The sequence below is a fragment of the Artemia franciscana genome, chromosome 4 (genome assembly GCF_032884065.1).
Source record: "Artemia franciscana chromosome 4, ASM3288406v1, whole genome shotgun sequence".
In the NCBI taxonomy this organism is placed as follows: Eukaryota; Metazoa; Arthropoda; class Branchiopoda; order Anostraca; family Artemiidae; genus Artemia; species Artemia franciscana.
The window spans coordinates 52,836,349-52,854,720 of NC_088866.1; the positions used below are offsets into that span (position 1 = coordinate 52,836,349).

General features: G+C 35.4%; 1 protein-coding gene across 2 annotated transcripts in view; it reads left to right on the forward strand.

Moving 5' to 3' along the window:
- The window catches only part of LOC136026580 (peptidyl-prolyl cis-trans isomerase sig-7-like), a 48,928-nt gene extending 30,556 nt beyond the window's left edge, over positions 1-18,372 (forward strand). The window contains exons 7-9 of one of the 2 annotated variants that reach the window (XM_065703288.1): positions 13,285-13,463; positions 16,782-16,897; positions 16,946-18,372. In XM_065703288.1, coding sequence (XP_065559360.1) covers positions 13,285-13,463; positions 16,782-16,897; positions 16,946-18,241 — 1,591 coding nt within the window. In that variant the 3' untranslated portion in view covers positions 18,242-18,372. Of the gene's footprint in view, positions 1-13,284; positions 13,464-16,781 lie in introns of both variants that reach the window. The other variant, XM_065703287.1, reaches the window with a different exon arrangement.

Genomic DNA, 18,372 nt, shown 5'->3' on the forward strand with positions numbered 1-18,372 from the left:
TCAGTCAAGTACGCGATTGGGGGAGGGGCGAAGGTTGGCCTCTTTTCAAACATCTTGTGGTAACGAACTGTAAGCTAGGAGTGACTCGGCTCAAAAATAAAAAAAAACGTAAAGAAGAAAGAGCGAGGATAATTACAGCCATTGACAAATCAAAGTGAACTATGCAAATATTTTGGTCGAGAAATATTGGCTACTGACTCACTCCCTACGGTACCTTGACATTCACTCAAAGATCTCAGCATACACAAGCTACGTTAGGCCACAGCTTGAATACGCCACTGCCATCTGGTCGCCATATCTCAAAAAGGATATTGACAGAATAAAACGAGTCCAGAAACACTTTGTAAAAGGACTTCAAGGATTCAGAAACCTACCGTATGACGAAGCTCTTAGAAAGCTCACTCTCCATAAACTTGAGACAAGAAGAACGATCTTAGACTTAAAAACCCTCTGCAAGATAGTTAACAAGAATTTTGGGAACGTAAAAGACAAGTTCGTTTAAATATTTCCCCAAAGCAACAAAAGATCGCACAGTCTGCAATTGGAGCCTGTGAAGATGAAGATTGAAAGATCTAATTCTTATCATCATTCGTTCATACCCCGGGTAATCAGGATCTAGAACAACTGCCATTCCCAGTCGAAAAGATGAAATCACTGGAAGCCATCTCCAATAGCCTAAACATAAACCTATCATATCTCGAGATTTTCAACGTAGGATGACTTTAAATGGCAATCGTGCCGCTGTCTATCCGCTCTTCGCCCTGCGATAACATTTTCTTTTAATAAGGTGTCAGTTATGTGGAAATTTTGTATTAAACATTTACAGAGAAAACAGGATTTTACAGAGAAAAATCCTATGATGTAGTGTAAAGATTTATTGAGCTTAAATTCTTATGTCCAAAATTATATTATCAATCACCAAATTGCTGACCTTAACAAATCTTAATTGTTTGAGTAATAAGGAGATACGGGATCGTAAAACTTAAAAATCACTTAAATATAGCTTCATTATGTTACTAAGCACCAAATTGCTAACGTTCACAATTCTTGTGGCATTGTTTTAATTGTAACAACATTGTTTTAGTTGAAAGGTGATTACGGAATCGTGAAACTGAAAAATCACTTCAGTTTGGGTTCATTATATTACCAGTCTCCAATTGCAATCATCAAGTTGCTAAATATATTACCAATCACCAAATTGTAAACGTCAACAGTTCTTAGTTGTTTTAGTTGCGAGGTGATACGAGACTGTGAAACTGATAAAATGCTTCAGAATGGGTTCGTTATATTACCAACCACTAAATTGCTTACCAATCACCAAATTGCTAACTTATATAACCAACTGCTAAGTTGATAACTTTAACAATTGCTAATTGTTTTAATTGCGAGGTGATACGAGACGGTGAAACTGATAAATCGCTTCAAAATGGGTTCGTTATATTACCAACTGCCAAGTTGATAACGTTAACAATTGCTAATTGTTTTAGTTGCGAGGTGATACGAGACGGTGAAACTGATAAAATCGCTTCAGAATGGGTTCGTTATATTACCAACCACTAAATTGCTTACCAATCACCAAATTGCTAACTTATATAACCAACTGCCAAGTTGATAACGTTAACAATTGCTAATGTTTTAGTTGCGAGGTGATACGAGACGGTGAAACTGATAAAATCGCTTCAGAATGGGTTCGTTATATTACCAACCACTAAATTGCTTACCAATCACCAAATTGCTAACTTATATAACCAACTGCTAAGTTGATAACTTTAACAATTGCTAATTGTTTTAATTGCGAGGTGGTATGAGACGGTGAAACTGATAAATCGCTTCAAAATGGGTTCGTTATATTACCAACTGCCAAGTTGATAACGTTAACAATTGCTAATTGTTTTAGTTGCGAGGTGATACGAGACGGTGAAACTGATAAAATCGCTTCAGAAAGGGTTCGTTATATTACCAACCACTAAATTGCTTACCAATCACCAAATTGCTAACTTATATAACCAACTGCCAAGTTGATAACGTTAACAATTGCTAATGTTTTAGTTGCGAGGTGATACGAGACGGTGAAACTGATAAAATCGCTTCAGAATGGGTTCGTTATATTACCAACCACTAAATTGCTTACCAATCACCAAATTGCTAACTTATATAACCAACTGCTAAGTTGATAACTTTAACAATTGCTAATTGTTTTAATTGCGAGGTGATATGAGACGGTGAAACTGATAAATCGCTTCAAAATGGGTTCGTTATATTACCAACTGCCAAGTTGATAACGTTAACAATTGCTAATTGTTTTATTGCGAGGTGATACGAGACGGTGAAACTGATAAAATCGCTTCAGAATGGGTTCGTTATATTACCAACCACTAAATTGCTTACCAATCACCAAATTGCTAACTTATATAACCAACTGCTAAGTTGATAACTTTAACAATTGCTAATTGTTTTAATTGCGAGGTGATATGAGACGGTGAAACTGATAAATCGCTTCAAAATGGGTTCGTTATATTACCAACTGCCAAGTTGATAACGTTAACAATTGCTAATTGTTTTAGTTGCGAGGTGATACGAGACGGTGAAACTGATAAAATCGCTTCAGAATGGGTTCGTTATATTACCAACCACTAAATTGCTTACCAATCACCAAATTGCTAACTTATATAACCAACTGCTAAGTTGATAACTTTAACAATTGCTAATTGTTTTAATTGCGAGGTGATACGAGACGGTGAAACTGATAAAATCGCTTCAGAATGGGTTCGTTATATTACCAACCACTAAATTGCTTACCAATCACCAAATTGCTAACTTATATAACCAACTGCTAAGTTGATAACTTTAACAATTGCTAATTGTTTTAATTGCGAGGTGATATGAGACGGTGAAACTGATAAATCGCTTCAAAATGGGTTCGTTATATTACCAACTGCCAAGTTGATAACGTTAACAATTGCTAATTGTTTTAGTTGCGAGGTGATACGAGACGGTGAAACTGATAAAATCGCTTCAGAATGGGTTCGTTATATTACCAACCACTAAATTGCTTACCAATCACCAAATTGCTAACTTATATAACCAACTGCTAAGTTGATAACTTTAACAATTGCTAATTGTTTTAATTGCGAGGTGATACGAGACGGTGAAACTGATAAAATCGCTTCAGAACGGGTTCGTTATATTACCAACTGCCAAGTTGATAACGTTAACAATTGCTAATGTTTTAGTTGCGAGGTGATATGAGACGGTGAAACTGATACATCGCTTCAAAATGGGTTCGTTATATTACCAACTGCCAAGTTGATAACGTTAACAATTGCTAATGTTTTAGTTGCGAGGTGATACGAGACGGTGAAACTGATAAAATCGCTTCAGAATGGGTTCGTTATATTACCAACCACTAAATTGCTTACCAATCACCAAATTGCTAACTTATATAACCAACTGCTAAGTTGATAACTTTAACAATTGCTAATTGTTTTAATTGCGAGGTGATATGAGACGGTGAAACTGATAAATCGCTTCAAAATGGGTTCGTTATATTACCAACTGCCAAGTTGATAACGTTAACAATTGCTAATTGTTTTAGTTGCGAGGTGATACGAGACGGTGAAACTGATAAAATCGCTTCAGAATGGGTTCGTTATATTACCAACCACTAAATTGCTTAACAATCACCAAATTGCTAACTTATATAACCAACTGCTAAGTTGATAACTTTAACAATTGCTAATTGTTTTAATTGCGAGGTGATATGAGACGGTGAAACTGATAAATCGCTTCAAAATGGGTTCGTTATATTACCAACTGCCAAGTTGATAACGTTAACAATTGCTAATTGTTTTAGTTGCGAGGTGATACGAGACGGTGAAACTGATAAAATCGCTTCAGAATGGGTTCGTTATATTACCAACCACTAAATTGCTTACCAATCACCAAATTGCTAACTTATATAACCAACTGCTAAGTTGATAACTTTAACAATTGCTAATTGTTTTAATTGCGAGCTGATACGAGACGGTGAAACTGATAAAATCGCTTCAGAATGGGTTCGTTATATTACCAACCACTAAATTGCTTACCAATCACCAAATTGCTAACTTATATAACCAACTGCTAAGTTGATAACTTTAACAATTGCTAATTGTTTTAATTGCGAGGTGATATGAGACGGTGAAACTGATAAATCGCTTCAAAATGGGTTCGTTATATTACCAACTGCCAAGTTGATAACGTTAACAATTGCTAATTGTTTTAGTTGCGAGGTGATACGAGACGGTGAAACTGATAAAATCGCTTCAGAATGGGTTCGTTATATTACCAACCACTAAATTGCTTACCAATCACCAAATTGCTAACTTATATAACCAACTGCTAAGTTGATAACTTTAACAATTGCTAATTGTTTTAATTGCGAGGTGATACGAGACGGTGAAACTGATAAAATCGCTTCAGAACGGGTTCGTTATATTACCAACTGCCAAGTTGATAACGTTAACAATTGCTAATGTTTTAGTTGCGAGGTGATATGAGACGGTGAAACTGATACATCGCTTCAAAATGGGTTCGTTATATTACCAACTGCCAAGTTGATAACGTTAACAATTGCTAATGTTTTAGTTGCGAGGTGATACGAGACGGTGAAACTGATAAAATCGCTTCAGAATGGGTTCGTTATATTACCAACCACTAAATTGCTTACCAATCACCAAATTGCTAACTTATATAACCAACTGCTAAGTTGATAACTTTAACAATTGCTAATTGTTTTAATTGCGAGGTGATATGAGACGGTGAAACTGATAAATCGCTTCAAAATGGGTTCGTTATATTACCAACTGCCAAGTTGATAACGTTAACAATTGCTAATTGTTTTAGTTGCGAGGTGATACGAGACGGTGAAACTGATAAAATCGCTTCAGAATGGGTTCGTTATATTACCAACCACTAAATTGCTTACCAATCACCAAATTGCTAACTTATATAACCAACTGCCAAGTTGATAACGTTAACAATTGCTAATGTTTTAGTTGCGAGGTGATACGAGACGGTGAAACTGATAAAATCGCTTCAGAATGGGTTCGTTATATTACCAACCACTAAATTGCTTACCAATCACCAAATTGCTAACTTATATAACCAACTGCTAAGTTGATAACTTTAACAATTGCTAATTGTTTTAATTGCGAGGTGATATGAGACGGTGAAACTGATAAATCGCTTCAAAATGGGTTCGTTATATTACCAACTGCCAAGTTGATAACGTTAACAATTGCTAATTGTTTTAGTTGCGAGGTGATACGAGACGGTGAAACTGATAAAATCGCTTCAGAATGGGTTCGTTATATTACCAACCACTAAATTGCTTACCAATCACCAAATTGCTAACTTATATAACCAACTGCTAAGTTGATAACTTTAACAATTGCTAATTGTTTTAATTGCGAGGTGATACGAGACGGTGAAACTGATAAAATCGCTTCAGAATGGGTTCGTTATATTACCAACCACTAAATTGCTTACCAATCACCAAATTGCTAACTTATATAACCAACTGCTAAGTTGATAACTTTAACAATTGCTAATTGTTTTAATTGCGAGGTGATATGAGACGGTGAAACTGATAAATAGCTTCAAAATGGGTTCGTTATATTACCAACCACTAAATTGCTTGCCAATCACCAAATTGCTTACTTATATTACCAACTGCCAAGTTGATAACGGTAACAATTGCTAATTGTTTTAGTTGCGAGGTGATACGAGACGGTGAAACTGATAAAATCGCTTCAGAATGGGTTCGTTATATTACCAACTGCCAAGTTGATAACGTTAACAATTGCTAATGTTTTAGTTGCGAGGTGATACGAGACGGTGAAACTGATAAAATCGCTTCAGAATGGGTTCGTTATATTACCAACTGCCAAGTTGATAACGTTAACAATTGCTAATGTTTTAGTTGCGAGGTGATATGAGACGGTGAAACTGATACATCGCTTCAAAATGGGTTCGTTATATTACCAACTGCCAAGTTGATAACGTTAACAATTGCTAATGTTTTAGTTGCGAGGTGATACGAGACGGTGAAACTGATAAAATCGCTTCAGAATGGGTTCGTTATATTACCAACCACTAAATTGCTTACCAATCACCAAATTGCTAACTTATATAACCAACTGCTAAGTTGATAACTTTAACAATTGCTAATTGTTTTAATTGCGAGGTGATATGAGACGGTGAAACTCATAAATAGCTTCAAAATGGGTTCGTTATATTACCCACCACTAAATTGCTTGCCAATCACCAAATTGCTTACTTATATTACCAACTGCCAAGTTGATAACGTTAACAATTGCTAATTGTTTTAGTTGCGAGGTGATACAAGACGGTGAAACTGATAAAATCGCTTGAGAATGGGTTCGTTATATTACCAACCACTAAATTGCTAACTTATATTACCAACTGCCAAGTGGATACCGTTGACAATTGTTTTAGTTGCGAGGTGATATGAGACGGTGAAACTGATAAATCGCTTCAGAATGGGTTCGTTATATTACCAACCACTAAATTGCTTACCAATCACCGAATTTCTAACTTATATAACCAACTGCTAAGTTGATAACTTTAACAATTGCTAATTGTTTTAATTGCGAGGTGATTTGAGACGGTGAAACTCATAAATAAATAGCTTAAAAATGGGTTCTTTATATTACCAACCACTAAATTGCTAACTTATATTACCAACTGCCAAGTGGATACCATTGACAATTTTTAATTGTTTTAGGTGCGAGGTGATATGAGACGGTGAAACTGATAAATCGCTTCAAAATGGGTTCGTTATATTAACAACCACTAAATTGCTTACCAATCACCAAATTGCCAAATCACCAATAACGTTAACAATTGCTAATTGTTTTAGTTGCGAAGTGATAAGATACCGTGAAACTGATAAATCGCATCAATACGGGTTCGTTATATTACCAACCACTAAATTGCTTACCAATCACCAAATTGGTTACTTATATTACCAACTGGCAAGTTGATAACATTAACAATTGCTAATTGTTTTAGTTGCGAGGTGATAAGATACCGTGAAACTGATAAATCGCTTCAATATGGGTTCGTTATATTACCAACCACTAAATTGCTTACGAATCACCAAATTTGTTACTTATATTACCAACTGTCAAGTTGATAACGTTAACAATTGCTAATTGTTTTAGTTGCGAGGTGATAAGATACTGTGAAACTGATAAATCGCTTCAATATGGGTTCTTATATTACCAACCACTAAACTGCTTACCAATCACCAAATTGGTTACTTATATTACCAGCTGCCAAGTTGATAACGTTAACAATTGCTAATTGTTTTAGCTGCGAGGTGATACGAGTCTGTGAAACTAATAAATCGCTTCAAAATGGGTTCGTTATATTACCAACCACTAATTTGATTACCAATCACCAAATTGGTGACTTATATTACCAACTGCCAAGTTGATAACGTTAACAATTGCTAATTGTTTTAGTTGCGAGGTGATAAGATACCGTGAAACTGATAAATCGCTTCAATGTGGGTTCGTTATATTACCAACTGCCAAATTGATAACGTTAACAATTGCTAATTGTTTTAGCTGCGAGGTGATACGAGGCTGTGAAACTGATAAATCGCTTCAAAATGGGTTCATTATATTACCAACTATAATTGCTTACCAACTGCCAAGTTGATAACGTTAACAATTGCTAATTGTTTTAGCTGCGAGGTGATACGAGACCGTGAAACTGATAAATCATTTCAAAATGGGTTCCTTATATTACCAACCACTAAATTGCTTACCAATCACCAAATTGCTAACTTATATTACCAACTGCCTAGTTGATAACGTTAACAATTGCTAATTGTTTTAGCTGCGAGGTGATACGAGACCGTGAAACTGATAAATCATTTCAAAATGGGTTCCTTATATTACCAACCACTAAATTGCTTACCAATCACCAAATTGCTAACTTATATTACCAACTGCCAAGTTGATAACGTTAACAATTGCTAATTGTTTTAGCTGCGAGGTGATACGAGACCGTGAAACTGATAAATCATTTCAAAATGGGTTCCTTATATTACCAACCACTAAATTGCTTACCAATCACCAAATTGCTAACTTATATTACCAACTGCTAAGTTGATAACTTTAACAATTGCTAATTGTTTTAATTGCGAGGTGATATGAGACGGTGAAACTGATAAATCGCTTCAAAATGGGTTCGTTATATTACCAACTGCCAAGTTGATAACGTTAACAATTGCTAATTGTTTTAGTTGCGAGGTGATACGAGACGGTGAAACTGATAAAATCGCTTCAGAATGGGTTCGTTATATTACCAACCACTAAATTGCTTACCAATCACCAAATTGCTAACTTATATAACCAACTGCCAAGTTGATAACGTTAACAATTGCTAATGTTTTAGTTGCGAGGTGATACGAGACGGTGAAACTGATAAAATCGCTTCAGAATGGGTTCGTTATATTACCAACCACTAAATTGCTTACCAATCACCAAATTGCTAACTTATATAACCAACTGCTAAGTTGATAACTTTAACAATTGCTAATTGTTTTAATTGCGAGGTGATATGAGACGGTGAAACTGATAAATCGCTTCAAAATGGGTTCGTTATATTACCAACTGCCAAGTTGATAACGTTAACAATTGCTAATTGTTTTAGTTGCGAGGTGATACGAGACGGTGAAACTGATAAAATCGCTTCAGAATGGGTTCGTTATATTACCAACCACTAAATTGCTTACCAATCACCAAATTGCTAACTTATATAACCAACTGCTAAGTTGATAACTTTAACAATTGCTAATTGTTTTAATTGCGAGGTGATATGAGACGGTGAAACTGATAAATCGCTTCAAAATGGGTTCGTTATATTACCAACTGCCAAGTTGATAACGTTTACAATTGCTAATTGTTTTAGTTGCGAGGTGATACGAGACGCTGAAACTGATAAAATCGCTTCAGAATGGGTTCGTTATATTACCAACCACTAAATTGCTCACCAATCACCAAATTGCTAACTTATATAACCAACTGCTAAGTTGATAACTTTAACAATTGCTAATTGTTTTAATTGCGAGGTGATACGAGACGGTGAAACTGATAAAATCGCTTCAGAATGGGTTCGTTATATTACCAACCACTAAATTGCTTACCAATCACCAAATTGCTAACTTATATAACCAACTGCTAAGTTGATAACTTTAACAATTGCTAATTGTTTTAATTGCGAGGTGATATGAGACGGTGAAACTGATAAATCGCTTCAAAATGGGTTCGTTATATTACCAACTGCCAAGTTGATAACGTTAACAATTGCTAATTGTTTTAGTTGCGAGGTGATACGAGACGGTGAAACTGATAAAATCGCTTCAGAATGGGTTCGTTATATTACCAACCACTAAATTGCTTACCAATCACCAAATTGCTAACTTATATAACCAACTGCTAAGTTGATAACTTTAACAATTGCTAATTGTTTTAATTGCGAGGTGATACGAGACGGTGAAACTGATAAAATCGCTTCAGAACGGGTTCGTTATATTACCAACTGCCAAGTTGATAACGTTAACAATTGCTAATGTTTTAGTTGCGAGGTGATATGAGACGGTGAAACTGATACATCGCTTCAAAATGGGTTCGTTATATTACCAACTGCCAAGTTGATAACGTTAACAATTGCTAATGTTTTAGTTGCGAGGTGATACGAGACGGTGAAACTGATAAAATCGCTTCAGAATGGGTTCGTTTTATTACCAACCACTAAATTGCTTACCAATCACCAAATTGCTAACTTATATAACCTACTGCTAAGTTGATAACTTTAACAATTGCTAATTGTTTTAATTGCGAGGTGATATGAGACGGTGAAACTGATAAATCGCTTCAAAATGGGTTCGTTATATTACCAACTGCCAAGTTGATAACGTTAACAATTGCTAATTGTTTTAGTTGCGAGGTGATACGAGACGGTGAAACTGATAAAATCGCTTCAGAATGGGTTCGTTATATTACCAACCACTAAATTGCTTACCAATCACCAAATTGCTAACTTATATAACCAACTGCCAAGTTGATAACGTTAACAATTGCTAATGTTTTAGTTGCGAGGTGATACGAGACGGTGAAACTGATAAAATCGCTTCAGAATGGGTTCGTTATATTACCAACCACTAAATTGCTTACCAATCACCAAATTGCTAACTTATATAACCAACTGCTAAGTTGATAACTTTAACAATTGCTAAATGTTTTAATTGCGAGGTGATATGAGACGGTGAAACTGATAAATCGCTTCAAAATGGGTTCGTTATATTACCAACTGCCAAGTTGATAACGTTAACAATTGCTAATTGTTTTAGTTGCGAGGTGATACGAGACGGTGAAACTGATAAAATCGCTTCAGAATGGGTTCGTTATATTACCAACCACTAAATTGCTTACCAATCACCAAATTGCTAACTTATATAACCAACTGCTAAGTTGATAACTTTAACAATTGCTAATTGTTTTAATTGCGAGGTGATACGAGACGGTGAAACTGATAAAATCGCTTCAGAATGGGTTCGTTATATTACCAACCACTAAATTGCTTACCAATCACCAAATTGCTAACTTATATAACCAACTGCTAAGTTGATAACTTTAACAATTGCTAATTGTTTTAATTGCGAGGTGATATGAGACGGTGAAACTGATAAATAGCTTCAAAATGGGTTCGTTATATTACCAACCACTAAATTGCTTGCCAATCACCAAATTGCTTACTTATATTACCAACTGCCAAGTTGATAACGGTAACAATTGCTAATTGTTTTAGTTGCGAGGTGATACGAGACGGTGAAACTGATAAAATCGCTTCAGAATGGGTTCGTTATATTACCAACTGCCAAGTTGATAACGTTAACAATTGCTAATGTTTTAGTTGCGAGGTGATACGAGACGGTGAAACTGATAAAATCGCTTCAGAATGGGTTCGTTATATTACCAACTGCCAAGTTGATAACGTTAACAATTGCTAATGTTTTAGTTGCGAGGTGATACGAGACGGTGAAACTGATAAAATCGATTCAGAATGGGTTCGTTATATTACCAACTGCCAAGTTGATAACGTTAACAATTGCTAATGTTTTAGTTGCGAGGTGATACGAGACGGTGAAACTGATAAAATCGCTTCAGAACGGGTTCGTTATATTACCAACTGCCAAGTTGATAACGTTAACAATTGCTAATGTTTTAGTTGCGAGGTGATATGAGACGGTGAAACTGATACATCGCTTCAGAATGGGTTCGTTATATTACCAACTGCCAAGTTGATAACGTTAACAATTGCTAATGTTTTAGTTGCGAGGTGATACGAGACGGTGAAACTGATAAAATCGCTTCAGAATGGGTTCGTTATATTACCAACCACTAAATTGCTTACCAATCACCAAATTGCTAACTTATATAACCAACTGCTAAGTTGATAACTTTAACAATTGCTAATTGTTTTAATTGCGAGGTGATATGAGACGGTGAAACTCATAAATAGCTTCAAAATGGGTTCGTTATATTACCCACCACTAAATTGCTTGCCAATCACCAAATTGCTTACTTATATTACCAACTGCCAAGTTGATAACGTTAACAATTGCTAATTGTTTTAGTTGCGAGGTGATACAAGACGGTGAAACTGATAAAATCGCTTGAGAAATGGTTCGTTATATTACCAACCACTAAATTGCTAACTTATATTACCAACTGCCAAGTGGATACCGTTGACAATTGTTTTAGTTGCGAGGTGATATGAGACGGTGAAACTGATAAATCGCTTCAGAATGGGTTCGTTATATTACCAACCACTAAATTGCTTACCAATCACCGAATTTCTAACTTATATAACCAACTGCTAAGTTGATAACTTTAACAATTGCTAATTGTTTTAATTGCGAGGTGATATGAGACGGTGAAACTCATAAATAAATAGCTTAAAAATGGGTTCTTTATATTACCAACCACTAAATTGCTAACTTATATTACCAACTGCCAAGTGGATACCATTGACAATTTTTAATTGTTTTAGGTGCGAGGTGATATGAGACGGTGAAACTGATAAATCGCTTCAAAATGGGTTCGTTATATTAACAACCACTAAATTGCTTACCAATCACCAAATTGCCAAATCACCAATCACCAATAACGTTAACAATTGCTAATTGTTTTAGTTGCGAAGTGATAAGATACCGTGAAACTGATAAATCGCATCAATACGGGTTCGTTATATTACCAACCACTAAATTGCTTACCAATCACCAAATTGGTTACTTATATTACCAACTGGCAAGTTGATAACATTAACAATTGCTAATTGTTTTAGTTGCGAGGTGATAAGATACCGTGAAACTGATAAATCGCTTCAATATGGGTTCGTTATATTACCAACCACTAAATTGCTTACGAATCACCAAATTTGTTACTTATATTACCAACTGTCAAGTTGATAACGTTAACAATTGCTAATTGTTTTAGTTGCGAGGTGATAAGATACTGTGAAACTGATAAATCGCTTCAATATGGGTTCTTATATTACCAACCACTAAACTGCTTACCAATCACCAAATTGGTTACTTATATTACCAGCTGCCAAGTTGATAACGTTAACAATTGCTAATTGTTTTAGCTGCGAGGTGATACGAGATTTTGAAACTGATAAATCGCTTCAAAATGGGTTCGTTATATTACCAACCACTAAATTGATTACCAATCACCAAATTGCTGACTTATATTACCAACTGCCAAGTTGATAACGTTAACAATTGCTAATTGTTTTAGTTGCGAGGTGATAAGATACCGTGAAACTGATAAATCGCTTCAATGTGGGTTCGTTATATTACCAACTGCCAAATTGATAACGTTAACAATTGCTAATTGTTTTAGCTGCGAGGTGATACGAGGCTGTGAAACTGATAAATCGCTTCAAAATGGGTTCATTATATTACCAACTATAATTGCTTACCAATCACCAAATTGCTAACTTATATTACCAACTGCCAAGTTGATAACGTTAACAATTGCTAATTGTTTTAGTTGCGAGATGATAAGAGACCGTGAAACTGATAAATCATTTCAAAATGGGTTCCTTATATTACCAACCACTAAATTGCTTACCAATCACCAAATTGCTAACTTATATTACCAACTGCAAGTTGATAACGTTAACAATTGCTAATTGTTTTAGTTGTGAGGTGATACGGGACCGTGAAACTGATAAATCGCTTCAATATGGGTTCATTGAGTTTGACAATCCCAAGTCAGCTGAGGAAGCTTATTTCAAGATGGACAATTGTTTGATTGATGATAGACGAATTCATGTCGACTTTAGCCAGTCTGTTGCCCATCTTAAGTGGAGAGGAAAAGGTATGTACACAAGAGAAATCAACAGTTTTTTTTATTATTACCTTAACCACATTATAAGATCAATATAAAAGTCGCGATACGTCGGGGGTGTAAGGCTCGAAGATATATCCAACCTTGTTGAATTTATGCCTTCATAAGCCGCTTTTAGCGTCGCTTTAAGTAGTAAAAACAAGTATGTCGCTCAACTTTAACGTAGAGGGCGCAGTATGGACATCAGAAATGTTATTTTTGATGTCCATAGGCAGCGCAATATCACTGCCAAGTAAAGAGGGATGTGCGCACAATGTATTGTTTATTTATGAATTTTTAGACTGGGTCACTTTGCATAGAAGGAGTTGTAGAAACTTTGATAGGGCTCATTTAATTGGAAATAAAAAGTTCTACTGTTCTTTCTAATTGTCGAAAGTGGTCCTTCATTTTCCAAAACAAGCTTCCAGTTCAAATTTGAGATTTCCTTTTTCTTCAGCATTGTTGAAAGGTCCTGTAATTATTTAGTATCAACCGCATGAACAAAGGGTATAACCCCCTGAACAAAGGGTGTAACCCCCTGAACAAAGGCTGTAAGTTAGGCAATTTGTTCACTGTTTGCATATAGTATATGTAATTGAGAAAGGTATGCATGTTTGTTTGACCTCTGCTTTCCAAAAAGACAAAGGGCATTCAGGTGAGCCTTTCAGAGACGATTGAGGGGAGTGTTGAACTGAATTACAACAGGCTATGTGTTTAACTCAGTAACTCAGAAATGACTGAGTATATTAATTTGGAACTTTCAGGAAATTATAGGGGATATGATCAATTGTTGACCTAAAATGTGTAACTACCACCACTAGTACTGCTTCTACTACTACTTATACAAGTACAGTACTACATTTAAAATATTGAGGGAAAATTTGAACTAATTCAAAAGACACTATGTGCATGCATATTGTCAAAAGGCCGTATCTTAAGTGGATTTAATTATTAAGTTGGAACTTTCAGAAAATGCTTAAAGGGGAAGATCAGTTGACCAAAAGGCAATATGTAAATGTAACTACTATGCTTCTACCGCTGCTACATTTACTACTACTACTACTCTCTTTTGGAACTACCACCTCTGGCTAAAGGCATTGAGAAGAAAATTATAAAAGTATATAAATAATCAGGCTATCAAAAGAATAATCAGCAATGTAATAGCAACGGGTAATTGTAATAAGTTGAAACTTCCATGACTTGATGGGAATGATGCTCAAATCACCAAAAGGCAATGCACTATTAATACTACCACTAAAGTTACTGTAACTAATGATGCCAATGGTATTAATGTGAAAATTTTAGGGAACGTTTACGGAGAGTTTCAATTAAACGAAAAAACTATGCGCATTTAGGTTTTTAAAAGGGCATAAAAGCAATATCGCCACTCCATAAAAACTCTATAAAAGGGCCAGCGCCACTCTATAATAGCTAGAAATATCCTTGAAACTATTCCGTAATATATTTTTTATTATATAAGTTTATATATATCTTATATCGGTTTTATGTATAAGGGACTCTTTATATTTTTATATGTTTTGTTAAAGATGTGGAAATTTGTTCTTTTTGTTTGGTTCTATTTTTATCGTTTGTAAAAACCCGTGTCGTTTAGCATAAGCAACCCGGAATTTGAATAATATGTTCCAGTCTCTTTACTCGCCAGGTGTGCCAGTTGGAAGGGGAAAATAGACCCATAGAGGTTCAAAAAATACCTTCCTCTTTGTCTCTCTGTTTAGAAAAGCTAAATGAATGAAAATTACCCAAAAAGTTTTCATTGTTTGAGTCAGGATGGAGGGAATAGGCTTTTTTTGGAGGGGGGTATGTTAGACACTGTTTTGATGTATAAAATTTGCTTTACTCCTTTTACCACTGTCTCAAATAGTGAAAATAACTATGATGTCTTTTATTAAATCACTCTAAGATGCGATCGAGCTCTTTTATATTTTCGTTGTCAAAAAATAAAAAGTATATCGTAATTTTGCTAGATAGCGAAAATAATGTTTTTCTAATCTATACTTTAGTTTTTGTTGAATTAAAATCAAGCCATGTCCAGTTCGAAATAAAGCCAAGACAGTTAGTCTGAGTGAGAGACAAAGCTACCATAAGCTTTTTAGGATTGTATAACAATGATGTCATATCACTTGTTGATAGAGGCTCTAACATCCGCCCATCCATCCTAGGGCAGAACTAAAGTAGATAGGCATAGAAAAAATGGATGATCGAGATTTTTGTTTTGACAATAGAATAGAAATATGTTGAATATTTATGGTGTAAAGGGGGGGGTGAAAATTACAATAGAGTATATCCAATTAAGTGAAATGTAGCTAAAAAAAATTGTTTTTGTTAATTATTTTCGTGCAGCTATACATAGCTACATTTTTGAGACGACCCCCCCCCCTCTCCAAAAAAAGAAAAAACTTTAGGTTCTTATCCACTTCAAAAAATTGGTCTTAATCTGTCTATTATCTTTCCACTCCTCTTGTATCTGCAAAACATTCATCTGGTCACAAGAAATAATAAATTATAGGATGAAAAATATATATTATATGAATAAAAATAATAAATATTAGATTGGAATAATGGGCATTCGTTTACACTTTACAACTCCTCATACATTCAGACTTGGCCTTTGCATGTTTGTCACTTGTCTTAATTTTCGGTATATGGTCCGTAACATTTACTTTTTAATAAAGAAATTTAATTTCGGGCTTGTTAAGCACTAACACCGACCCTATGTAGGTGGCGCTGCCACTGATTCCTATTTCCACCAGCTTGGGTATTGAGGTCATGGATGAAACTGTTTTTTATCTAAGCTGAAATTCTTAGTATTTTATTATTTTTTTTCCTTCTTTATATATCCTTTTAGACATTGTATCTATTAGGTAAAATATAAAATTTATTAATATAAATATGAATTAATTGTTTTTTCTTTATAACAAAGAGAAAGGGGGTTTGGTTTTACATTTTATTTTTTGTTATATATTTTTTTATTATATATATATACATATATATATATATTTCCATATACATACTGTAGCACTATTTTTTTTTAGTTATGTTTAGGTTTTATTTTAATCCAATTATTGTTGATAATGGAGGGAGTTATTTTAGGCTTTTTATCGAAGCTAAACTTTTACTATATTTATCTTTTCCTTTATAACCTTTTTGGATTGCTATTTATTTAGCAAATTTCAAATAAACTGCTTTTTTTTCTAATACAGAGGTAGAAAAGATTGAGATTGACATTTCATGTTTAGTTTTCAAGTTTCATTTTCATTTCCTTTCAATTGACTCTTTACTTTGTTTCAGGAAAAGGAGGTTATGCTGAAGATTTCGACCAAGATAAGTTTTTGGAGAAAAGGAAGAGGTCAAAAGATCACGAGAAAACTAAAAGAAAATCTGAAGAGCGTAGAAAGAAGAGTTCTGAAGACAGACAAAGGAAAAGCTCTGAAGAGAGACCAAGGAAAAGTTCCGAAGACAGACAAAGGAAAAGCTCTGAAGAGAGACCAAGGAAAAGTTCCGAAGACAGACAAAGGAAAAGTTCTGAGGAACGAGAAAAAAGCCCCAGCTTGACCATTAAAAAACCATCTAGAAGAAGCATAAGAAGACGCTCAGAAAGTCATGAAAACGGTAGATCCCTCAGTCGCTCACCTCAGAAACGACGTCGCAGCCCATCGGAGCATCGTCGTAGTCCATCATACCGCCGAAGACGATCTCCACCGCGAAGGTCTCCACCAAGACAGTGGCGCAATGATCGCTATTGGAATGGTGGACGTCGAGGGAGGAGTCCAGCTTACAGTCGAAATATGAATGATTGGAGAAGGTCTAGAAGATCCCCAATGTGGAGGGAGAGGCCTACTCGTTATTGGGATGATAGAGATAGGCATGATAGAGACAGCAGAAGACGTAGATCAAGCGAACGCGATTATGATCGAAGGCGTAGCGCAGATAGAGTACGCAAGTCTCCTGAATTGGAGCATCGTAGAAGATCGGAATCAAGGTATTCAAAAAGTCGATCTATCACTCCGGACATTAAAAAGCGCAAGTATACCGAAAGTTCAAAGAAAAAAAGGCGAGAAACCTCTAGTGAGTCGGAAAAATCGGTTGAACGATCACCCAGTCATCATAAAGGTCGTCGCAGTCGTAGCAGAAGCATTCGTAAAGAAAGAACTGCTTCACCAGTTCCTCCTGCTCCTGTTGTTGAGATGACATATGATAAATTCGGCTTTCTTGGAAGAAAGCCACCAGTACCTACCGAATCAGAAAAGAAAGAGATATCCGCTAGAGAAAAAAGGCGTTCAAGATCCCGTAAAAGGTCTGTGTCACGTCGGAAGTCTCCTGAAACACGAAAGAAAAGCTTAGAACCAAATGTTGACAAACGTAGACGACGAGGTTCCACGCCAGAAGGGCGTAGAAGGAGAAGTCCTTCCAGAGAAAAGGCTCGTCGTAGGAGCCGCAGTCGAAATCGCTCAGTAACTCCTCCTAGGAAAAGAGTGGTTACTCAAGAAAAACCGAAAAAAGCTGAAATTGTTAAAGAAAGACGTAAAAAGGTTGAAACAGAGACTGAAGAATCATCCGCAGAATCGAGTGCAGAAGAAGTAAGAAAGAAGAAGAAGAAGAAGGCTAAGGCGAAAAAGAAGAAATCTCGAAAAGAAGCTTCTGGCTCGGAAAGTAGTCAGGAGGCGGATTCTGATTCCGCAGAGAGCGACTCTGGTGCTGAAGAAAGGAAGAAGAAGAAAAAGAGCAAGAAGAAGAAGAGTAAAAAATAGAAGAGGAGTTAAGAGATTTTTTATTTTGAATTTGGATGATTACAAACAATTACAAATTTTGTACCCTATCCAATTTAACCTGTAGGCTTTTTGTATAATGTGAGTTTCATGGATTAAAATTACAGGCTGTT